The following is a 26,674-nucleotide window of genomic DNA, read 5'->3' as shown; positions in this document are numbered from 1 at the left end:
TACTGAGTAATCTTGCATTCTGTTTTATTCTGGCCATATACCTATAAGAATATTTAAACAATCGATCCATAATGAATATTATAAACAATCAATCCTAGATTGAAACAACTGTTATGATGACGATCACATCTTTCCAAATGTGACGAGTATTAGACAATAGAAAGCACAACCTTCAAGTAACAGTACAGGAGCCACTAGGTTAAGTTATGGACTTAAAATGCATACTGTACATGGGAGGATTGTTCTGACACATCAGCTTAGAAATAAAAAGACAAAGATAAACAATAATAAAAATTCCATTCTCGCACCAACTAAACAGAACTGGCACCTAAAGTTGTCAAGGCCTACATTGTTTACATATATACGTATATTTATGCTTTACACAGTAAATATATATGAATATTAAGAGGGATATTCACGAAGGAGCCGAAGCATCTGCTAATCCTTCGGCTCACTTTGGCTGCCAGAGTCCTTCGGTTCAGGAGAACCAAAGAGCTGTCTGTACAGGCTATTCACAATAGCCCGTACAGCAGCCGAAGGTAGCCGAGTGGCTCAGCTCTTGTTCCCATCGGCACGGGGACAAGGTGCTTTTTCAGGGTGGAGAATGAAAAAGCACCCTCCCATATGGTCTGGTATTTTTAACTTGGGGTCCCTCCTAACTTTCCTACCAGACCTAAGGGGTCTAGTATGGTTTGGAAGGAGGACCCCGTGCTGTTTTTTTTTTTACTAACTTGTAATTTTTTTAATTCCGCTGGCTACCTCAGAATGTAAAAAACAAAAAAGTGTGTTTACATTCTTGTACTGAATTAGGAATGCTGATATATAATTGCTTCTTACAGTAATAAAAATGAAAATAATGTAAATATGTGCCACATATATCTGCTGTCACTACTACACATGAAAGAATTATATAATCTGTCAGTGCTCTAATGCTTGCCATGCACACAGTCATTTTCTAGCAGTTTCAGCCACACTGGAGAGGGTTTTCAATTTTAGAAATGTTTAAATGGATTAAAACAAAAGTTTCAGCATGCTTTAATTAACTTTACAGTTTGGAGGATAAACCTTTTCTGCTGCAATCCTCATGTAAACGGATGTGCATCCTTGGAAGGTGGAATGCAGCTTTGAACCATGGTGGTTAGGTGTGGGGTGTACACAGCCACACAGAACACCACAAGGATGGGGGTGAAAATATTGAAAAAGACTGTTTTCCCACTCTGCGTTAATACACCTAGAAACAATGACCAGAATAAAACTATAGCTTTACTATGGCAGCAGTTTAATTCTAGGTGCACAGATCAACAGTGGGTTAACTGAAAGTGCATGGCACAATATAGACAAAGTCTGTGGGGACAGAGACTTTTGAGGACCCAGCTGGATTGAGCTGGCAGGCAGGGTGGGAAGCTACATACTACCCCTGGAAGCCCTGCCACCCTAGACCACGGGGTATTTTGGCTATTAATGCTTGTGATTTAATTTGTTACTCTTTAGTCAATAAAGCCCATAATCTCTATTTCACTGCTGTATTGCAGACAAATTCTAGGTTGCTGCAACCAAAAACATCAACTACTTGCATCCGAAACCAGCATTCAGGGGCTGATTTAGAAGTGGAGTGCTTGCGGAGTAACTAGTATTTTCTTTCAAAGACCAATCATATATAAGAAAAAAACACTTGCCCTGTAATCCTCTAAATCCAGAATCCATGTAGAAAATAAATGACTATCACTGCAACATAAAATGAATTTTGATTCTGAGATATCAACCTAGGCAGAAGCTCACTAGGGTGATATAGTATTCGCACACTTATAATATTACAGCAAAAAGTGGGAATGGTTAATTTGAATAAAGGAAACGTTTCTTAAAAAGCAGAATAATATGTAATCTAGTGAGCCTTGAGACCCCGTTCGGTCACGGGGATTTGTCCTCACGGATCCGCCGACGTGAACGATCCCATACATTGCTATGGGGACCATTCATGCGACCGCGCGGATCCGAATCGCCCCCCGCCCTAACTACTCCCTGCACTATTTTTGCCACGCTGATCAGTGAGGTTTTCATAGAGCTTTCAACTGAACCGTGCTGATCTGTGTGGCTTTGGGCATTTTTAATTGTGTTTCAGCACTGAAACGCAATTAAAAACTCCCAAAACCTTTCTTTTGAGATCAGCACGGTAACCGCGCTGATCAGCAACCGCCCTGGTGTGAATGGGCTCTCTATGAGGCTATTGTAAGGAATATCAATGTATTTTCATAGTCATGTTTAACCTTATGTAGGTGTCTTATATAGTATATAGATAAACAGGGGATACTTACATAAATCACTGCTCACTGACTCATCAGTACATGTCTACTACACAAGAGTGGGCATGGCATGACATAATATAATGGCAGATCCATCCTCACCAACCTCTGCATTGTACAATACATCACTAATCTGCTCCCACCCCTAGGCTGGAAGATGGGACACCATACTTCTGGACACCCCTGTTCTCCCTCACTGATCTAGCTCCGAACAGAAGACCAATAGTAGCACAAATCTTTCCATCTCACCACCTCTGCCTCCCATCCATCCTGCATTCTACCTACATGTCTACCTAATACAGAAAAAGCTGCATTCTGCTCAAACCTGACCATAATTTTTACCAAACACCAAGCTTGCAAACCCTTTAGTACAAAAAATAAAACTGGGAGACAATTTCAGGTTAAACATTGGGGGCTTGGAAGACTGAGGAGATTTGGTTGAGCTTGTAAACCATCATGAATAATTGGGTGATTTGACAGATCTGCAGTAAAGATTTCTCTGGTGCTGCAATTAGGCGTAACTTATTAAAAAACATGCTGTAGGAGAAAGATGGGTCTGAAAAGGTTAGTGCATATTTTCACTGAATCCTGATACGCATTTACGCTATACAGGATCAAATTGAAAGCATTTGCTTTACTTTTTAACATTTCGATATTCACTTATCAGGTTTGCTAGGGCTTTGGAAGTGTACACTTTTTTCTAGCAGGGGACTTAGAAGAATTAATCTCTAAACCAATAAAAATGCAGCTGTTACCGTTTGCAAATATATCAGCAACTTATCTTTATGAAAGGCCTGACAAACAGCACGCCATCTTCGACTTCCATAGCTACTGCCTGATTACTTGGAATAGACATTCACTCTTTTCTGCTTCTAACAAGCGACAGTCAGTGAGTTGCAATGCCCAGTTCTTCAGTACAGAGAGCCTGGTGTGGAATTGTAATGGGCAGCCAATTAGAACGCGATCAAAATGCATGAGATTTTGGGACTTCTTGATTGGTAGTGTTGCCAAACCTTGCTTTAATTAGGTGCCTTAATTTATGGTAAATCTTCACTGTGTGGCCCTGCCTATTGCTGCACAGCCTTTTTTTTTTACAGAAAAGTCCTGGAAACATTTAGCATCTACGTTCACCACTGCTGCATTCATCCCTATGGCTAGGTCCATACTCATGGCAGCCCCTGCCATGCAGAGAAGCATGGTCCCAATCACAGGAATAAATGGGGCGAGTGAACATTGAGATCTAGATGTGGAGGGGACTTTTTGGGCAAAGGCTTAGTGGTGCTGGGCAGGGGTATATGGCTTCCACTGAGGGCAAGTGAGTGGGGAGTAGCTGCCCTTTAAAGTTTGGCATAGGATGGAACATTTTATAACTGCAAAAGGATATTGTCTAGAATGAGAAAACAAGTGTTCTAGACCCATAATGAATACATTTGCACCTGTAAGTCTTCTTTACTCCATTTCTGTGTGCTGACTGAAATCATTCATGGTAAACTTTCATCTAATGTCACTTTGAAAACAAACTCAAGATATCAAGCGCAGTGCAGAAGCAGAGACCCTTTTGTGAACCCCATAGGAAACTGGAAAAAATAATGAATTCTACAGCTGCTCTATCCTCCTCCCACATAATAGGCAAATTATGAAAGAAACTATGATTTCCATGTGTTTTGATGAATTGCTCACTTTCCTGTGTAATGTAAGCTTCAGCCTTGTACTTTCATGCGCCATTAATTAAAATAATCATAATATAACAGATCATTAATTAATCAAGTATACTAAGTTATAGTCACTGGGATTTTCTATGTAACCACAATGCATTTGAAGCCCAGGAGCTGACTGACTGACACCAGGCAGTTTCAACTCAAAACCCTGCCAGACCTGCATGTAGCTGTTCATAATCACATCTATTTTTAAAAGGTTTTGGAAAAGAGAACTGTTTTTCTATTGCTGTTTTGAAATGGTGACTGGAGCTTAAGTGGTTAACTACACAGGAGCTATCCAGCTCATTTTGCATTTCGTTTGTCAATTGAAAGACATATCCAGACTTAATTTTTAACACACTGGGGCATGGTTTAGCTTTCATTCTCTTAAATGCACTTATAAAAATACAGGACCTCTGTTAACTGTTGTAAAAAAGGTTAGCACAAGCTCCGCCTGCAAAGGACATCAGGACAGCAGGACAGGTAGGTATCCATGCATTTCTTTACTGGCTCAAGCTTTTAACTATAATCAGATTGGTTGCTATGTACCAGGTTTTCAAACTCATCATATTCTGTTTGATTATCCGTATAAAACAGCACATTATTTAGTATTTTATGAGTATAAGCCTCAAAAAGCTTTGCAAAAAGCGAGAAGAGTGAAAACCCACCAACACCTGCTGGAGAAAACCAAAAATACTTAGAAACCAGTGATAATTATTTAGTTTCAATGATTAAATGGCTACCAAACTCTGACTTGAGGCACCTTACCTTAGTCCTGGACCTCATGAATGGAAACCCCACACTGCACTTGAGATAGTCTTCATCCAGCAATTCACAGGCAATGCCCTGCTCCTCCTATGAAAACAAAATGTCAAAAATATAATTGTGTAAAAAAGAGAAGGGTTGATAGTTTTACTATATAGCTATATTTTCATGCCCTTGCTGCTGTTTGTAGATACTAAATGTCTCTTGTTATTGCTGTTATCTGAAGCTGCTTTAGATTCAAGCAAGTGAGGGGAAATCATACATGCAGTGGGGTCACAGACAGCAATGGAAACTGACTGGGGTTTACTCATCTCTATCCAAAGCTTTAAAATGTGCTTGCAGTTAGGCTTTACAATTTCAATTCTTTACAAACTGTATTTAGAGCTTGCTTCTATATCATTTCAAAATCTGCATGCACCTCTAACAAAAATAAAAATTACATGTAGTAATTAAACGGATTCTACCAAGATGTCATCCCTAAAGAAAAAAATTTACTTTAAAATTTTTTACGTATTTCTAACTGGTTCATGAATTATTACCATAGATTAGTATCCAACAACATATGTAATATACACACCTAACTCACTGTTAAAGTGGAACTAAAGCTTCCCCTAACATTGCTTATTGGTAGGCTTTTAATGGCAGAAGTGTGTAAGTCTCTTCTGACAAAAAAAACTTTTTTCTACCTGTCAGCATTTTATTTTTCCTGTCCACTGAGCCACGTATGCACAGCTCAACGCACAGACACGGCATGCTGAGATAAAGTAACTCCCCTGTGCCTGCACGCTAGCCGATCAATCAGTAGGCTAAAGATGCTGAACCTGGAAGAAGACTAGGGAGAAGATGCCAGCCCCAGTGAGGGAGGAGCAAGGGCGGGAGGGGATTTCTTTGGCAGGTAAGTCTGCCATAATGTGCTAATATGTTGTGTATACTAGCATATTATGGCTAAAATCTCCAGTGAGGCTTTTTTAACATGCCTTTACTTCCGCTTCAATGTCTTTTTAGAAAGAGAGGGCACAGTACAGATCATAGACTAAAATACTAATTCTATAGCATGTTAACAAGCAATACTCTATTATCTGAGCTTTTTTAACCTTTTCTGCATGTTTACATTGTGGTTTAATAATTTTGACAGAATCTTGGATTCCATTAAAGCTGAAATGCTCGAAAATATATGAGACACAAATAATCTGAATCTGTATTAAACATATTTTTAACAGCCTTTAGCAGTCTCCTGTGCAGCAGACTTCAGATTAGGAGAGGTAGTAAAAGGAGCCAATCAGTTGTGATGTAGTGCTCATGTGCAGAGGAAAAGACCTGTAAGTATTTTCCAACTGCTCCAAATGAAAGATGTATTTATCCAACACACAAACCACTGATCTAAAAACTTCAAGGGTGCATGGTCAGTGGTAGTGCCGCTAGGGACTCAGAATGAAGAAAGTCTAGCACTCCATGTAAGATATAGCTCTTTGGTTAAAGTTTCCCAATTCTGGTTAATATACAGTACAAGTACCACCTTGTACAAGACACAGCATGTTAGCACAATTAATAAAGGAAACCTGGAATCTTTTGTTTATCATAATAATACTTTGCAAGGTGGTAGATCACAAAATACACAACATCACATTTTATAAACCCCCTAAAAAAAGCACTACAGTAAACTAGGAAAGCACTGTAAAATTTTCATCACCTAAGCAAGTGGAGGAAATAACACATCGTCGTAACCAACACACGCACGCTATTCAAACAATGATATATATATAGAACAGAAGTCTGACTGACGTCACTGAAGTTAATTCATCCCAGCTATAAGATGCAACATCCCATTACTAGATGTTATTCTTTAATTACCTAATCAAATATATGCAAGACTTCAAAAAGCAAGTTATCTGCTTTCTCAATGCTGATTTATACAAGAAAAATGCACATTAATGTGGATCCATTTTAATGACTTACCATTTTGAATGTAATTGTACCTGTTTAATAACAAAACCATGGCCTTCCCATTATTATTAGCCATTAAGCTAAATTACCATTGGTCTAATATTGTAAATGTTTGGGCCTGAGAGGAAAGACTGAAATGTGATATGATTACTGGTTTGAGACTGATTGAAGAGGTGAGGCTGCAGATGAGTGCTAGTTTATGTTCACAATATATGTTAAAATGTTTATCATAGCACAGACCATTATAGCCAGGTATACCACAACCGATTCCTTTGTTGAGCCTGGTTGGTATTGACAAGGACGGTTTGAAACATATACAATTGATCGACTCTCCATATAGATGATCGAGCACAAGCAAAGCAAGCTCTATAAGAGTGAGCTTGATGAAGGAACTACTGCCAATTTCCATTTCCATTTTATTCTCTTCTTTAGCCTACTATATCGAAACTTGCCACTTACTCTTGGTCTTTACAAGAGCAATTGAGCAGTCCTTATACCTGGTAATAGCTCTATACTGTGGGGGGGGACTTATCAAAACTGGAGCAGGCAAAATCTGGAGCAGATTTGCACTGCAGCCAATCAGGTTCTCTGTCTCATTTTTAAATCTTACCTGAGAAAACTGAAGAGACTGTTGATTGGTTGCCATGGGCAATTGCTCCAGATTCTGTTTGCTCCAGTTTTCATAAATTCCCCCCTGTATGTTTTGTATCTTTACAATAACTATATAGACAAATTGTTTTACTATATAACCTATGAATACTATCAATGTCATGTTTACTATTGTTCAATAAAATATATATATATAAGTGTTTGACAAGGATCACAGAAATCACGGAAAGAGCTTAAAAGTGTCACTTCAAGATGTGCAACCTAGCGCTAAACTGAAGCAGACAATCAGCAGATTATATCTACATGCAAGCAGGAATAAATAAGGTATGGTTCATGCCCCAGTGATATCACTACTTTTGTTTAATATGATAAATAGACTTCGTACGATTCGTTTCGGAAAGATTCGTTTTTCGGACAAATTTTTTTGGAAATTCGTACATACGGATGCATCCAAATTTTCGAATGCAAACGAATACGGATTTCTGATAGCGAAAAGTTCAGATGCATCTTAATTTCTTTCCTGAATTAAGTTTTATTGTGTAAAGCATCAACTTAAAAAAAAAATCTGAATTTTCAGTAGTATGTACAAATTTTCGCTATGAATGCATTTATGTTGCAGCAAAGGGACATTAGACAAAAGAGAAAAGCATCCCTGGCCCCCCCAATTGATACCAGACCCTTTAGGTCTGCTAGGAATATTAGGTGGGACCACCCAAGTTTTTTAAAAAAGTGCATGGGGTTCCCCCCAAAAGTCATACCAGGCCCTTTAGTTCTGGTAGGAATTTTAAGGGGGAACCCCACCCCCAAGAAATGGGGAAAAAGTGGGGTCCCCCCTAAAATTACTACCAGACCCTTGATCCGAGCACAGGCCCAGCAGGGCAGGAAAGGAGGGGGGGTGAATGAGCGCCCCCCTCCCTGCACCATACTAGGCCATGTGGCCTCAGCATTGGAACCTTTTAGTGAATGAGTAGGGGTACAAGTACCCATTACTCATTCAAAAGGGGGGCGACATCTGGGTGTCCCCTTAATTAAATACCCCAATGCAAATAACCCCCCCTGCCCGTGGACCCCCACGACCACCGCGTCAGGGTTGTGGGAAAGAGGCCCTTGTCCCCATCGCCATGGGGACACCCTCTCAATGCTGAGGGCACGTAGCCTGGTATGATGCAGGGAGGGGGGGGGCGCTCAATCATCCCCCCCCTTCCCTGCCCTTCCTGTGATCGGATCAAGGATCTGGTAAGAATTTTAGGGGGGACCCCAGTTTTTTAATCCATTTTTGGGGGCGGGGGTTCCCCCTTAAAACTCTTTTTTCATTTTAAACTTGATGGGGTCCCTACTAACATTCCTACCAGACCTAAAGGGCCTGGTATCAATTGGGCGAGGGGGGGGGAACCTCATGCTTTTTTTTTTTCTTTTGTCTAATATCACTTTGATGCAACTAAAAATTCGTCCATACTATCGCTAAGGAAAAACAAATGCTAGTTGATTTTACATCAACTCACAAGATTAAACTTACTTGGTTACGATGAGCTGAAACTCCAAATTTGTGCTGGTTTTCTTTTCTACATTTTTAATCAACCAGCTTCAAAATGGTCTATATAGCCACATCAGTAGAACAGAAAAAGTGGCTTTAATAAACTATAAGACATCTTCAATATTACAGAACAAGTCCAGTTGAATGTGACTAACTACAACCGGCTTTTCTACTGTACACATATGTTAGCCCCCTTTTAACAGATTATGTTAAGTCCCACACCTTTCACAATTTGGACACACCTAGTTTTTGTGACATGCCATTTCATTATCACCCTATAAACTGTTCTCCCAGGATGACATCTCTATAGTGTATTTCTATGTTCTTAGTTACAATACAGGTCCAATGCTGAATCTCATAATGACCACGGGTGGTAAAAGCATTCAATGAAAGGCTTTATAGCGTGAGTTTCAGTTGTTTATGAAGGTGTGCTTGATTTACACTGGCTTTCATCTCACAGAATGAAAAGGAAGAGGAAGCCTCCTGGGAGGAAGGTGATAATGTCTAGCAAAAATGCCCTCTTCTTTTATCTGGTGTATCTAGAGCTATTATTTAGACAATAATTAACAAGGTAGAGTTATTTACAGATTTATGGCCCTATCCAAATATGGATATTTCCATATCCAACACTGGAAAGGATACAAAGGCTCCACAAATATTGGAATTAAGAGTAATCTCTATTTCCACCACCTGCTATGCTACAGTGTAAATGGGGACAGCACAGTGGCTAAGTGTACAGTGCTTTTACTTTGTAATGGAGAGGAATTGTATACTGTATGTCTATGATACAAAAAAGGCCTTTCAAAACATCTACAGTATGTTGAAAATATAGTGGTTTTGTATATAGTTTCTCTCTTTATTAATTATCGTAGCATCTAAAATTATTATAAAATTTTCATTTATTTCAAAAATATCCTTGTCGCCAAAGTAAGGAAGCACTACATCACTGACTACTAGCATAATGGGGCACCACAATGACCACCTGTGTAAGAGGCAACTTCTTCACCGAATGCCAATATGAGGAGGCACTTCTTCACTGACCACAGTTTGTAGCACACACTTTGCCACAGGGCCAAGTTGCTAAGCTACACTGGTTTATGTACTGCCTACTCTTATGCATACCCTTATTTGGACATGTACTGTAAGTCGCACTCAATGCTTAGCACGATGTGGACATGAGCACCAAAACGTTTCTCTTTTCAGGGAACTCCAGGTTCGTCACAATCCTTGCAATGCCCCTGCATGGGAGTGACTCATTTTAGAGCACTGTCTAAAGTTTCAGGGAGACTTCCCACTTATTTGTTTGTTTTAATGTGCATTATTATGTTGCACATTTATTTTGGGGACCTTCAGAGCACACGTCAATCCAGTTAACAGTGCATCTGACCCTTCATTGCGCCACAAGGCATACTGTAGATATGAATACAACACATACACCATGCTGTGGTACACTGCATTGGAAAAATTCAGGTATGTTTTTTTGGTGTTGGTCTCATACTAAAAGACTAGGTCAACATCCCACATCAACACATAGGCTGACAATCAAACCAAGCAAGAAGGCAGACAGCTTCTGCTGTGGTGTGTTAGCTATCCCGCATTGCTCTAGGAATCCTTTATCATTCAACCTTTATTTACAAAACAAAGATTATATGTACTGTATATACTGTACATAGCAAAAAAAAATATACACAAAACCATTACAGTTTCCTTTTAAGCGTCAATCCTTGAATGCATTTTAATCAATAACCTTGCATACAACTAGGCCAGCCATATACCAGTCACTGCAGAATAAAACGAGACCAGCCATATGCCATTCAACAGTTTTACTCATGAGTCACGGCCGAATGCCAAAATTACTTTTAGAATACCTAAAGTCTGGGTCGGTATAATTGCTAATTGATATAAGTGTTTACTTACAGTTTTCAGATATGTGCTGTGATGGGGGACTAAGTCTTCACAATAGTTTTGTACAGATTATAAACACTTTACCTGTCTCTGTAGAATGTAGGTCAGTGTTTTTAAAGCAGACCTGAACTCTGATTTTCCAAATTCCCTATTTTAAATCTTTACCCTCTCCTTCAAGAGAATCTTCCCCTTCTCTGCTTCCACATTTCTCGCTTGGACGAGAATAACATACATGTACTGCCTACGCAACCTGTAGAGTTCTGAGAAGTTTTTAGGCAACCAGAAGAGCTCTTGGAGCCAATCCTGCACATGCGGACCCAGCGCACTAGCTGGGGAATCATATTGTTTACATGTTGGCATAGTATGGGCAAGCCATAAACAATTTGAATGTACTGTAAAGAAGAAAGCTTTGCCTTCAGTGCAAATGGTGGCAAGGTACATGCTAAGTAAGTTATGAAGAATGGATGATAAAGCTAGACTGCATGTAAAGGTAAATAAGCAAGTTGTGATTTTATATAATTGTTAATAGTGCCTTTTTTGTAGGCTTGGATGAATTTCCCCTTTAAACTATGGGTTGAGACCCAAATTGGGTAATGTAACTTAACTTAGTTTGTCGAAAAGCGAAATCAGTGGATTCCTGGTCAGTGATACCACACTCACTGACAGCACAAGCACATATAAAGAACTGCCTCCTTATGTATCCCTTCCCCCTTGCTTTTAGAATGTAAGCTCTCAGGGGCAGGGCCCTCCTTACCATCTTGTCTTGAATTGTATTGTATTGTGCTTGTTATGTCTTCCTTATATTTTAAAGCCCTGCGCAAACTGTTCGCGCTATATAAATTGTATAATAATAACAATAATAATGATGATAATAATAACTACAGCGCGTGCAAAACAGAAGGCAAGGGAAATTAAAGAAACAAGGTTGTGAGGTGAAGAGACCCCCCCGATGCTAGATGGAAATGTCTGCTAAAAAAATAATTTATTGTGTGGGGACGTTTCCGATAATGGAAGCCTTAAATTTCACAAGAGTAATAGGCATTTTAACAAGATATCCTTTTACAGCCATTGTTATTTGTCTTTGTATGACTTTGCTTACATTTTGGTACTAATTCTCTTCTTTGGTCCCAGTACAGCAACAATTTTCTTGTCTAGGTCCTCATATTACAAAGTGTAGGAACTGCGCATGGTGAACGCCAGCCTGATAGTTGGCCTGCTCTATTTCCAAATTCTACCTCACAATCTGCAAACAATCTGACAGACATAAAGCCCCTACTCCTTTTGAATCCTTATGCCGTCCACACTCTGGCCCTCTCAATGCGATCTCTACATTATACAAACTGATTTCGTCGTTCAAAGATGAGGGTCTCCCACCCTTTATGTAGACATGGGAGAGGGAACTTGGTTACTCTTTCTCTGATCAAGACAAACTAAAAGCTAACTCTCTGACCCACAATCTCTCCATGTCCAGCTCAGCTCAAGAATGCAGTTATAAATTACTAGATGGTATCGATGTCCATCTCTTCTTCACAAATTTGTCCCTGATATTCTTGGTATATGCTGGTGCTACCATTCAGAAGTGGGAACCATGCTGCATATTTTCTGGAACTGTGCCAAACTAAAGCCCTTTTGGGACACATATCAGAGGGTGATGGCTTATGACCCTCCCCGTTCTACCCAAGTTGCTCTCCTTTCCATTCTCCCTGGGTCTTTCAAATCCATAAAACGAGACCTCCTACAATTCTTCCTCATTGCTGCCAAGGTTCTCATTCCCAGGCATTGGCATACCACCATTGTCCTGACTACTACTGAGTGGATTGCAGAACAAAATAATGCATTTGGAAGAATTGACTGCCCAACTCTCTGGCCGATACCCTCAATTCTCATCAGTCTGGACTCCATGGATCCTTCACCAAGATCCAAACCCTGACTAATGTAATCTGTCTCACTCACCACCATACTGGACCTTGTGTCTGAACTTCCTGTACTTTGTCTATTACCCTTGGACTCCCAGGCATGCACACGCCCTACTAACACTCCCTTCCTACTTGTGCTCCTTGACCTTCCCTTCCTTTCTTTTTTTCTCTCTTCTTTCTCCTTCTCCACCTCTTCTTTACTTCTATTTGTTGCACTTTATATTTGCAGTTACTCCCTGGCTTTCTACCTTTATTGCTGGAATTTTTTATGAGATGGCATCACGAAGCCCACTTGAGACATGCTGTTTGGCCATTGCTGCCTCATTACAAAGGCACTGATCACGTACGATTTTCTATCTTCATTTTCTACATAACGCAGTCCATGAACACAAAGTATGCTTACTTCATACTGGCCTGCCTAGGGAATATGTTCGAGTGCAGGTGCCATATATCAGTTTCCAATGTGATACTTGTCTTATGCTGCCCTGGGAAACCCGTATTTTGTAATAAGTAATATATAATACAGAATATATTGTATGTTGTTATGTTTGTATACCATGAAAATTTGTTTAATAAACTTTTTTTTTTAAATGTAGGAAATCTTGATCTAAGTAATGCTAGTTAGCTGTGTATATTTCTTTCACAGCGAATTAGTTAAAAAGCATAGACACATTGCTAGGTACAAGGAAAATCATGTCCTGAAAAATAACGTTTGACAGTGCAAGACCATAAAATAAACAAATTGTAAAAAAGAATGAAAATATACAACCACAAAGTGTTTGGCATTGGTTAATCTTATCTAAATATCTACTCAAATATCACACTTGCCCAGCAGCTCTAAATTCATGGGGGACCTATAACTATTCCCTACAGTCTGTATCCTATCTGGTGTGAAAAACATATTTATATAAAAACCTTTTAAAGTATGGCAAATATAGTAATGTTTTGATTTTGTTTGAATCCACAATTTAAACAAAGGCTTTCAAAACTTGGCAATAGGTTGTGTTTTTGTTATAGAAAAGCATACATTTTCACAGTAGGTAAACATGCTAAATTTTAAGAACGAGGACATATAATATACAGAGGTGGTTTATTTTCTAAAAAGGCAGTAAAACATGGCCTCGTTAATTATGTGCATAGGATATGAATATACTTCATACTGATGAGTGAGTATATATACAAGTTTGACGAAAGCTGCCAAACAATTGCTAAAATATACTAAAGGTTGCCAAATAATGCTAGAACTAGCAATTCAATCATGGAGGAGAAGGGGCGTAGAGAATATATACATATCCAAAAGTCAACAAATCCATACCTCTATTATTAGTGCAGCTTATACAGTATGCTCCGTACTAATTCTCTTTCTGGTGTTTTAGTGTTAATGAAACAGACTGTCAGGAGACTAGGCAGTAGAAACTGGCATAAGGGAGGTGAAATAAGATTCCACTACATACCTACCAGTGCTCTCTCTGTGCCATAAATTACCCTAAACCAGCTATACTGCATATGGAAGGAAAGAAGGGAGGAAGGAAGGAAGGAGAAACTCGCAATTTCCATTCATTCTATTCTAGGTATAACATAACAACAAATACATCAGAAATCAATGGCTAATGAGTTGAAAGAGTTAAGCAACTTGAGCAGCCCATGAAATGGACAAACAATACAACAATGTCATAATAAAAGACCAGAGTCTGGCTTTCTGCACTGCATTAACACATGGAATTTATTCCACAAGTCATACAAGCAATCTTGCATGATATCATGGTATGGCCTCTATTTTGTGCTTCTTTCTTGTAAAATATGTCATTTTATTGCAATGTTCTTAAGTCATAGTATCCCATGAGGAATACATCCAAATGAATGTAAAAGAAAAACACCCCCAGCATAGTTTGCAGGGATTTCTCAATGCCAGACATTTACTTAAGTTTATGGGAAGACAGCAATCCAGTAAAAAATAGTTTAGATCCAGGAAACTGGCTTTATTATGGAAGTTTGTGCAAAGAACTGACATTTATCATTTTGAAGCAACTTTGTATCACCATAGCTAGCAGCAAAAGGCCTGAGCTACACAGCAATTTTTAGTATTTTAAACATGCTATTAAAATGAATGGGAAAAAAATCACAGATGACCCATGATCAATCGTTACCAGATACAGCACTGGGCCCCTATGGTGTAAACTGCACAGTGACATGTAACAATCATTATTGACACACAGTTGTAATTAACTGCTCTTACATGCTACGATACAGCTTACACCATAGGCAGCCTATTGTACTGTCATTTAGCAGTTGATCCCTGGTCTTTTAAGACGTAATCCCAAACAACTATAATAGTGAGACTGCTATTGAAGCTGTCTGTGTTCGGCGTCAGACCTTAGGCCCCATTCACAGCTGAAGCGATACAACGCCCAACAGGAGTTGCTTTCAATGGTCCTTGTTCACATCTGAGCTTTCTTTTGCTTGTAGCAAAATGTCTTTAGCTCAGAACAGAACATAAGATTCTTTTAGGGCAGAGTCTAGCGTTTTGACCCCAACAGACTTCAATGGAAGCGCCTGAAAAACAAACGGAAAACGTGGAAAAGCGCACATTATCCTTCGTTTTATTGCCTACTAACAAGCTTTTCATTGGGTAAAAATAATGATCAAATAACTGCTCAAGCCTGAAATGCAGGCAAAAAAACTACAGAAATTACAAGTACTTGCTCAAGAAGCAAAAGGAAAACCTGATAAAAGTTGAATTTTCTAGGTGGGTCTTGCATAAGAAACTCTGAAATCTGCATTCTTTTTGGGCAGCATGATGGCTCGCAGTTAGTTATCATGCCTTGCAATGCTGATGCGTTGTGTTTGAATCTTACTAAGAACTGCATGAAATGTGTATGTTTGCCTGTGTTTTCTCTTACAATAAAAACATATATATACTGGTAGGTTAATTGGCCTGTGGGCAAGGCTAGGTGTGTGGTAGTGATTTAAAAAGGGACCAAGCGAGACAAAGTTTTCTTTGGATTTTCTAATCTTTTTATATTGAAGAAAAGGCAGTATTACAATGCAGTAAATACTCCAAGTAACATATGGAACAAGAAGGCACTTTTATCATTTCAGGAACAAGGCAACTTAAACAGGCAGACTTATAGGCGACTTGATACTCAAGAAGCGCTGTAGGTAGGTTCTTTTCACTAGCACAAACAGCCTGGGTAGAATGGTGTACTGGCGTGGCTGGGTGCAAGGATGTGCCAATTTCAGATATAGGTTACAAGATCCTCTCCAACTGCAAGATCACCAGGAGGAAATCAGGGCTGATCCTTTTCTATTCCTATTCAACAGAAACCTTTCCCTATCTCCAGTCCAACTCTCCCTATCAAGTGTGTGCACTGGGTCCAATATGGCCAAACTCTTAGGAGAACTCTGGGTCCAATTAGACAAAGGTCCCCTCAAGATTGCCCCCAGGAGCCCTGTACTGAGGACAATTCAACCCACTTGCAGGCTTCCCTAGCGTCAGAGGTAAGCAGTGATCAGGTGATCTCTGTGTTTACCTTCTGAAAGCTAACAATGAAGTGAGTGGGCAATCTCATGAACGCTGCCTCACTAACTGGGATGTCATCCGCCGGAGCGGTATTACTGCTTGCTGGGTATAATGGTGACTGCCACAAAGTACCATGCTACAGGCCTCCAAAATTAGCCCCATTGAAGTACAGATATATAACTGAAGTACAGATGCTAGACTCTAAGTTCCTTCATGGATAGTGAGCAATATGGACAGTTCAATGTCTTCTGTAAAGAGCTGCAGAACAAGTGTCCATGCTATTATCAATAAAGATAATAAATAATGACCATAGTATTAAATCAAGAGTCACGGACCCAGTCAGGGACGTCTTTAAGTTGCCAGGTTAAATGCTTTTGGTACCTCTTTAGAAAATGGCCTATCAAATGTACATATGGTAGCAAAATACAATATTTTTTCAAATAGCAAATGATCTTGCAGTTCCATTTTTTACTGTAAGATTTGTTAAAATATCTCCAACAGAGCTGAAAGAAAGCAAATTACAGAAATGACGTTTTCTTTGGCTTCAGGCGTACCTTTTCCTGTCATATTCCATGATCTCATTAGAAAGTATAACAGACACACCCTGCTTTCACTGAGCTTAGTGATACTTGAAGCACACTCCTGCCTAACTGCTGATTCTGACACTTTACTACAAATACAGCTATTTCTGGATCAGGAAGATCTCACACTCACCGACATAAAAATACAAATTTGTATAATGGCATCACATAATCAGTGCGAAACAATACCAATTGTAAAAAGACCTATCCACAGAGTTGTGAGTTTTATTTTAAGTTAATGTTGCTGTGATATTACCAACCGCTCTACAGCACAAGAGCTCATTCCAAGCAAAGCAGACTGACCCTGTGCTTCAAATAAAGCATCCTTTTTTATCCCTCTAGACAGACCAACTACACCCAGACTTGTTAGCAGTCTGCTCTTCCATTTCCATAGCACGTCTCTTCAAAAATGTCAGGGGATGTCAGGCTCGTCCTCGGCACCCCCGGCCGCTCCGGCGCCGCGTCGCTCCGGTCGTGACGTCACGCGGCGCTCCGGCCGTGACGTCACGCGGGGATCCGCCCCCTGGGCTCGGCGTGGGTCTTATAAACCCAGTGAAGGCAATCACTCGGCGTTCAGTCAATGTGGAACGTTGAGCGATTGCCTCCACTGTCTCCACTGAACCAGTCCGGCTCCCACACGCTGCTCAGCCTGCAGTGCACTCGGACACAGCTCCTCACTACAGTGCCTCTCAGCCTTTGCAAGGAAAGACATCTTCACGGGGTTGACACCTTAACCGCAAGTATCAGGGCCCAGGCTCTACATGGGACTACATGTTCAGTTGCCTGAACCCATACTGTTGCAGTATTACCTATTCTAAGCTAAAAATCTGCATCAATTCCTACTACTGGAGGATTGCCTGCCTAAACTAAATACCTGCATCAACTCATATTGTCTAACTAGATACCTGCATCAATCCATGTTGTCTAAACTAGATACCTGCATCAATCCATGTTGTCTAAACTAAATACCTGCATCAATTCATATTGCTGAAACATTTCATGACTATGATATATAATTGCATTAATCCATACTGCTGATTTATTTCCTGGAATTGCTGTTAGCTATAGTGAGCCCAACAGCTGTGGTAGTGTCTTCAGTTATATAACCCTGTAGAATCCCGAGCTGTTTTATGCTACAGTCCCATCAGACCCCGTTCACACTAAATTTAACTTCCCTCAAGTCTAGGCTGGGATACATGATGTGGAACGGCTTCCTAGCGCACTGAGTGTGTAGGGAGTCGCCTGACTGACCCAATCCCATACAGCCTACTCAACAGTTCCGCAGCTGCAATCCATTTCCCATCAACCCGCTTGATTGTGATAGGGGAGGAAGTGCAGGTCAAACCATGCAATAGGATATCCTATATGTTGTCAAGTCCACCAAACCCACATTCATTTTTTATTTTTATTTTACTTAAACGTACACTGCAGATATAAATGTAAACATAACAATGCAGAGAGATAGCCTAGTGAAAATGTTGGCCTCCTACATTGTACAGAAAAAAATGTAATGTACAGAGAAGTAACTGCGTACTAAGGCTGGGTTCACACCTGGGCGTTTTTCAGCGCTGATCAAATCGCTGAAAAACGCTCAGCAACTGAAATCCCATTATTTCCTATGGGCATGGTTCCCAACTGGGCGTATTTCAGGCATTGAAACGCGCTGAAAAATGCCCAAACAAGTACAGGAGCTTCTTTGGGGCGTATTTCAGCGCGTATCTATTGGTATTCCTGAGTGTGGCTCGGGGTTAACAAATCGGTAACCCCTGAGCCACACTCGGGAATACAGTGTAGGTCTTAACTTGTCCGCGATCCCCGCTGTGTCCTCCGGCTGCTGCCGTCTTCCGGGTTCCGTCCCTTGCGAGCGTCCGCGTTGCAGGGGGGCGGAACCGGCGGGAAGTTTAAAAAGTAAAAAAAAAAAAGAGAGAAAATAGAAAAAATAAAGGAAAAATAAAAAAAATCATACCACCAGGGAGGTATAAAAACGAGCGTCGAACGCGCGTTTCACTAAACGAAAAAATTTGCTAAAAACTAGCTTAAAAAACACGCCTATAGTGCGCCCAGGTGTGAACCCAGCCTTAGAGAGGCACCAAAAACTAATGATCTGCTTCTGAGTTTTAGTTTTTCACCCAGGTATAGCTATACTACACTAGTCCACTCCTTTTTGTCATTATCATTGAAACCTGGTAATCGAAGAACCAGAAGGCATCCCCAGGCTGGGTGTAACCCAGTGTGACACCGGGTGTCACCCACCAGGACACCATTACGTGCATGCGTGATGTCCTTATTGGCGCGTGAAGTCATCACACATGCGCATAATGACATAACGCACACTTACTGTAACTGCCGGTGTTCTATTGAAAGAGCCAATTCATCAAAATCTCCAATTACATCACTTCCGGAAACATGCCAGCGGGAGATTGACGAGTTGGCATTAGTGTGCATGCCCCTCACAGCATAACACTAAACCTAGTGGATTTCGATAGCACAGCATAGCGCATTACCAACTCACTCGTCAAGTTCTCCAACACCTGTGAGTGTGCATGTGTGTGCATGTGCACTGACAGCTGTTGGAGACCTGCATGAGTATTGTGAAAATTGTTAAAATTAGGCTGTACAGAGCCCCCCTCAGTCTTTCTGTTCTGCAGTCGCACGGGCATTAACACCAATTTGTCCAAATCTCCTGCTGGCATGTTAGAGGGAAGTGACGTAATTGGAGATTTCGTTGAATTGGCACTTTTTGACAGAGCATCGGCGTCCATCTCGTGATGGACACTGACAGAGAGAGGAGGGGAATTTAATCCGGTGGGATATGGTATCCTGTCAGGTCCCGTCCTCTCTCATAAAGTTGCCAGGCAATCAGTCCACGATGCCTGACTTTTCAGAGGGGGTGATATCAATATGACAGTGAGTTACCCCCTCTGATGGTGTCACCCAGTGCGGGCTGTACCTCCCCTTGTGACATCGCTGCAAAGAACCCCTTTTGCTTACCTATAGAAGCATAGGTATCCGCAAACACACCAACTGCAAACTACTTGTTGTCTCTCACATACTAAAGTCTAATGCTGAAAAAAGGGAGACACTAAGAAGTTCCTCTCAACTAGGGATGAGCCGAACACCCCCGTGTTCGGTTCTAATTCGAACTTTCGAACATGGATAAAGTTCTAATTCGAACTTAGAACTCAATGCAAGTCTATGGGGGTATAACCCAGGGCTCTGTAGGGTCTCACCAGGGCTCTGTAGGGTCTAACCAGCTTGGTTAGACCCCACAGAGCCCTGGTGGGATCCCACAGAGCCCTGGTGAGATCCCAAAGAGTCTTGGTGAGATCCCAAAGAGCCCCGGTAAAGCCAGGGCTCTATAGGGTCTCACCAGGGCTTTGTAGGGTCCCAACAGGGCTTTGTGGGGTTTAACTAGGGCTGGTGAGACCCTACACAGCCCTGGTTAAACCAGGGCTGTGTAGGGTCTCACCAGCACCAGGGTTCTGTAGGGTCTCACCAGTCCTGGTAAACCCCACAGAGCCCCGGGGAGACCATACAAAGCCCTGGTTTAGCCATGGCTCTGTGAGGGCTCACTAGAGCTCCAGAAGACCGAGTGGATGGACCATACAGACGATCGCGGAAACGCATGAGCGCTCAGCCCTGTCACTGTCAAACTGAGAGTCTCAGTTTGACAGCGGCAGGGCTGAGAGCTCACAACGTTACCTGACTGCGAGCAAGGTGTGCTGTTCTGACAGGGCAAACAAGGCACCCCTATTATTCATAGGGGCGTCGGGCCCCTTCCCCCCCGTCGGCCATATAAACTAAGCTGCTGTGCTGTCCCCCCCAGCCCCAGGCCAGACACCAAGCCTCAATTGCTGCTATCCCCCTCTTTGCCCTGCGTTAAAGACGGCCCTGGTCATTGGTGTACCTTAGCAGTCATAGTGGCAATGCACTGATCCCACTATTTACTTTTTCTGTTTTTTTTAAATGTCACAATTGACATTTCATTACATTCCATGGGCACAGCACAGTGCGTTGCGGATGTTCCACGTTGTGGCCCGCTGCACTGTAAAAAAAGTACTGCATGCTGTGCTGGAAAAAAATGGCCAGTGCAGCCACAAAGCATTTAGTGTGAATCCCACCTAAAGAGACACTTTTATTAGACAAAGAAGACATAAACAAATGTAGCTAAAGTGCAGATATAACACTTGCCACTACCATCTCTGTTGTAGCCAATCTTTGCTTTTCTGCAGAGCTAAAAGCACTGGCAGAATCTGCAGCATCCAACACTCCAAGGTGTGTCAGATGCCTGCATCTACTGTATGTCACTAGTGGGGGATATTCACTAAAGAGCCAAAGGATAAAGCTAAACTTTTGGCTGCGGGAGCCCTTCAGCTGAACCGTATAGTAGCCCATACACAATAGCCCTTACAGCAACAGAAGGCAGCCAAAGCGTTTAGCCGAGCCGAAGCATATGAGTTCAGCTCGGCTGAGCTGAAGACACAGCCGAAGGGGGGAGAACGGTCTGCCGAAGGGGACCGAGTTCCATGAATGTTGTAAGGAGAAAACCCAGCGGCTAGCTGAAGGATCAGCCTCTCTTCTAGCTGACTGTGCTGAGTTAAAAATAAAAAAAAAGTGCATGGGGTTCCCCCCAAAAGTCCTACCAGGACGTTTAGGCCTGTGTCTTTATTCAACCTCAAATACTATGTAACTATATTCTTCAATGACTGGAAATCTTGTCCATGGCCTTGCGATACTGTTGGTGTACATGCAAGGAGGATCCTGCAAAAATATTGATCTGCGAAACTTCCATGCAAGGAGTGACTTGTGCAGATGCCGATTGAAGGGAAAGGCGTGGCAACCAGGAGGCTTCTCTGTCCGAGAGCCAATGGCAGGGTGAGAGAGATGGAAGGTGCGTGCTGGGAACCTCGCCCAGCAAGGTCCACACCTGACAGTCCTAATGGGTGAACACGCGCCGCGCATTTCAAGCATGTGCACCTGCAACCCTGGTGCCAGGAGTTCTGCCAGGCCGAAGGAGCCCCGCGCCCTACACCGTACCCATCGGCCCCGAGGAGAGGTGACACCCCTGGTTTCCTTACAAAACAAAAAGAATCCCCAGCACACCTGCTAGCTGGCCTTGTCAGGAAACCGATGGTTTCCTGACAAGCAAGGAAGTCATGTGAGGGTAGAGTACACTTTTGCCTCAGAAAAAGAAGGTAAAACCTCCTTCCTGCTTATAATTTAATCCTATAATCAAGAATCAAGCTAACAAGTGATTTCTACAATTAATTGTTCCAAACCACTAAAAATGGGGACTTGCCTTCAAACATCTAATATGGGATACATTTTCTTTCTATTTGGTATTTTTATAATTGGAGGTACTGCTAATGTAGAATTTCAGAAATCCAGAATATTTGTAGAAAAAAAAGAATTACTGACATGTATGAATAAAAATAAACAAAATTACTTTATGTTAGTACATCTTGAATGTATTTCACTATGCATAATGCTTACCCAAGTTATGTATGTGCTTTCTGTCATGTTTGCTATGTTTGCATAGTGATAAAATGCTTGATATGGCACTTGTCAGTCAAATTCATGGTATAGTAATATTGCCAAAACAAATTAAGTTATTTTCACTACATTTCTGTGAGTGAAGACCACCCACCGCAACAGCATGGACCATCACAGGAGAGTGCAAGCAATGATCATTTGCATTCATTCTGTAAACTGTTAAAGATAAAAACTCAGTATTATGTATTTTTGCAAACATTACAATTGTAAGGATAACTTCTCCCCATCTCTTGTGTCTCGATGTGTCTGTACTTCAGAATGTTTTTGGTTTGTAAATGCTATAAGAGCATTGCTTGATATGTTTACCACTTTAGAATAGTTAGCCAAAATGTGCATCAGTGAATAGCATTGAGCTATCGTCATTGTCTCCAAAATCTGCCAGACAATCTCTTGAAGCTTCTCATATTCATTACTTGCATAGACTAAAAAGCATCCTTTTGATTCTTATTTTTTGCATCCTGTAAACGTTACCGTGAGCTGCTAACTGGATAATTGTTTTTGGGATATGAGAAGGACCATTTTTCTATCTTTCACCCTTTGCTTTGGGAAGTATGAAGTGTGCTCTTTGCTTACAGTAACATGCAATTAATTGCTAAGAAACATAAAATATTATCAACAACAGAATGGCAACAAACCAGCCTGAAGCCTAAAAAGGAAAAGATTCAGACACAGTTAACATTTCTAGTAAAAAGGGAATGTTAGGAGTTACTGGGACAAAGAACTGTGCCTCTGCTTATATTACATAAAATTCACAAACTGCACTAAAGGCACAGCTGCCTATTATCTTGTTTTATAATGCAGCAATAAAAGAGCTATATATATAATATCCAACAATATATACTACTATCAAATGCTAGCTAATCCCTTGTCTTTCACAGCTGCTTTACAATACTGAAAATAAAGTTTGATACCAAAATATGCAAGTAGTAATTCTATGGGAGACACAAACATAATGCGTGCTAGTCCTTAGTGGTAAAGAGATAAAAAGCACAAGAGGATTTGTTAAGCAGAAACCATCTAAAGCCAGTTACTAAATAGGAAGTCCTGCCTCCATAACATGGTGTCGACTAGAGATTCTAATATTCCAGAGAGGCTGCAGGGGGGACTAAGGTTCGGGTGAGTATATCTTTGTTATTTTAGACCCTAGAGTAAAACAATCACTAAACCCTTGCAGTGCAGGGGTAGCCTCACTGCAAGGGTTAAGTTTTATTCTTTCTGGAGTTCTTCTTTAAGCATTGTTAAAGATTCCTTTCCAAATATCTATATTTATATGTGATATGTTGTACACAGTGGTGGTGCAATATCCTTTTACCTGTTTGACAAATCGTAACATGCATTAAGTATCTATTAATAGGGAAAGTTATACAGTTTAGTACCTTACTACAAATGTAAAATAATCTAAGAATGTATGTTTACTTTTGAGGCATGTTTTATAAGCTATCCCGCCCCACTGATTAGGTGATAATTGATCTCAATGCAAACTGGAGCGATATATGTCACAATAAATATTCACACATGGTGAACTGCAAATTGCACATTTACATCTGTGACATTGGAAAAACATAACTACATATTTTATGCACTAACACTACACATTCCTTCGGCTAACTGTGATACTTCTATACAGTGCATACCAAGGAGGCCCCAAATGAAGAAAGGGTAAATGTGATATAAGGAAAGTCTAGATATTTGTGTCCAAAACTAACATGGTAACTGCAGCTCTTGTTGACCTTTGCACACAGACACACATTTTAATCAGAACATGTATTTGTGTTTGTAAAGGGAAACATTAGTCTTGTTTAAAGGTGTTACTGTAAGAGATTAGAAACACATATAAAACTGGGCTCACAAATTCTCTCTAATCTGACATAGTAGTGAAATATGCTGGTTTATACACACCCGAACCTTCCAATAAATTTTTATAGAATAGTGTAACTGTGATTCATAATTAACTAACCACAAACCATGGCCTCCTAAACATAGAGTTGCTTATTTTCTCAAAAGATGTGAAAATCAATGTGTTTCTTTTATTTTATATATACTTGTTTACTTTTCATGGTCATTTATATAATAGCAAGATGCAAAGAGTAGTGATGGGGGATATGCCAGAGCAACTAGTTAAATGTTAGCCTTCACCCATAAAATGGCCCATATAATAGAATACTAATAAATGCTGCCCTTTGCATATTACCCTTTGTCATATAACATAAATAAAGTTAACTTTTCTAAACTGTTCTGAGTAGTTCCCTGAACAGGTAAAGTAAGAGTTAAAAGATCCACCCTTAAAAGATATTAAGCTACAGGTGGAGTCTGATATGCTAAATCAGCCCCTGGCATCTAATATGTCTTGCAGCAAGAACTCCCTGCCAGAATTCCCAACTTTGTTCCTGTCCACCTGGGATCTGGGTGTTCCTGTCAATGTTTGCGTGTTTCATTATCTCATGTTGTATTCTCCATAATATAAATCATATAAACAGTTAGCTCTGGAACTGCACTGCAAGGGTTTAGAGAACAGTACACGTCTGTACGGGAGCGGGTGAGCATACACATACGCTGACAGGGTGGATCCTGTCTGCGTCTGAGCCAGGAAACACGCACCTGCACTTGAGGTGAGCATAGGGGGGGCGTATGGCCACGTAGTCCCATAGAGAAGGACAGGGGCTGGGTTCTAAGCACCTGTCTTTCCCGGGAGCTGCCCGATATGTAGCGATGTACGTGCCGGTCGATTCCCGTGTGAATGGGGCCTAACTCTACATGTCAGAGCAGAAATGTCAGTCAGGTATCAGTCTGTCATGGAGCACCCGGGAGTCTGACCTCCTGGCTTAGTTAAGGACTGATAATTGACACACTGTTTGGGCCTCTGACAGGGTAAAACTGGCAATTAACAAAGTATTTATCTCTATTTAATGTCATCCTTATCACACCTTTGTTATATGATGGTTTTTGAGTGCATGTTATTAGCACCGAGCTCAGACAGTAGATAGGGCAGCCTTAAACCCAGAGGCTAAGAGAACAGCAATAAATAATACAAAAGTAGGTAATCCCTAGAGGTAAGGTTGAACTGTTAAAACTGTTTGAAAAGAGATTCAAATTAATACAATGTTGTCAAAGAGCAGGCCATTTTTTTAAATGATGCTTGCTAGAAATTCAATATTGGGAGATCTTTAAGAGCAGTCTGGTAAAGCCATCATTTACAGATTTAGATTCCATGTTAAGCGTTAAAACTATCTAAACCTGTAACTTTTTAAAGAGAACTGCGGCCAACTAAACATTGGTTATTGTGCTCTTGCTATTGGGGGACAAGCACTAGTTCTGCCTTGCCGTGCAATTTGCCATTTAGAGCATGTATCATTTCCCTCCTAGGTTGTCTAACGTAAGAAACCCAGCATTTCATAATAACATTTATTAACAGTACTTTGCTCAACTCCAGGAAAGCCTTTCTGGGAGTATTGCACATAGAAGAGTTTAAGGTAAAACTACAGGGACAATTATTGTTAACCCTTGCAGTGGGGTTACCCCCGCACTGCAAGGGTTAAGTGCTTGTTTTCATCTGAAAATATGAAAATAAATGAAAGTCTATAGGACGTGAGGATGATGAGGGACATTCCATCGCTGGAGCAAAGTAGCAGACAGGCCAAAGGCACCGGTCTAGCAGCTGCGAGTGTATCTTTCTTATTTGCAATCCTAGACGAAAATGAGCCCTTAGCCCTTGCAGTGCGGGGGTAGCCCCACTGCAAGGGTTAAGACTAATTTTGCTCAGCGTTCTTTCTTAATATTCCTGGATACAATTGCAGATCAATTTAACTTTGATGACTTTAGAGTATAAGCAATAGAGCTTTTAGAGCATAAGCGATAGCACGACAATAGAACTTGGTAAAACTACTTTTAAAAGCACTGTAGCTTTTTATTGATACTGGACAACCAGAGCACAATACATGTTCATTTATCATTTCTCTAAAAAGAAAAGTGCTGTGCAATATATTGGTTCAATATGAATAAAGAATACCAATCACAACACATACAGAATCACTTACCTCTTGCCACATTTTTATAAAGTACAGCTCTTTTGAAAAATTGAAGAAGACATTCGTGTCATAAGCATCATCTCCTTTATTGGAGATTGTGATATTAAGGGAAATGTTCTTCACAGCTCCCAATGCCAAATACTCAGTTTTTGAGTCAAAACTGTAAAAATACAAACAAACAGATCATTTTTGGCAATCTTTTTATAACTCAATCACTGCTATAATAAGCAAATGTATCACGACCAACAGCATGTTAGGATTATATAATCACTAGTGTTTATTCAACATGTGTTTGTTAGCTTTATGTTGTAAACAGCTCATGGGT

General features: G+C 40.6%; 1 protein-coding gene across 1 annotated transcript in view; it reads right to left on the bottom strand.

Moving 5' to 3' along the window:
* Nucleotides 1-26,674, bottom strand: part of LOC108800102 (integrin alpha-9-like) — a 119,240-nt gene that overhangs the window by 45,862 nt on the left and 46,704 nt on the right. Inside the window, exons 4-5 of the mRNA XM_018572044.1 lie at nucleotides 26,359-26,509; nucleotides 4,766-4,852 (exon numbers count right to left, since the gene is read on the bottom strand). Of these exons, the coding sequence (XP_018427546.1) occupies nucleotides 4,766-4,852; nucleotides 26,359-26,509 (238 nt within the window). The remainder of the gene's footprint in view (nucleotides 1-4,765; nucleotides 4,853-26,358; nucleotides 26,510-26,674) is intronic.

This window comes from Nanorana parkeri, unplaced genomic scaffold, assembly GCF_000935625.1.
Source record: "Nanorana parkeri isolate BGI_ZX_2015 unplaced genomic scaffold, ASM93562v1 scaffold1912, whole genome shotgun sequence".
NCBI classification, from domain to species: Eukaryota; Metazoa; Chordata; class Amphibia; order Anura; family Dicroglossidae; genus Nanorana; species Nanorana parkeri.
This window is presented reverse-complemented; position numbering and strand designations above follow the sequence as displayed.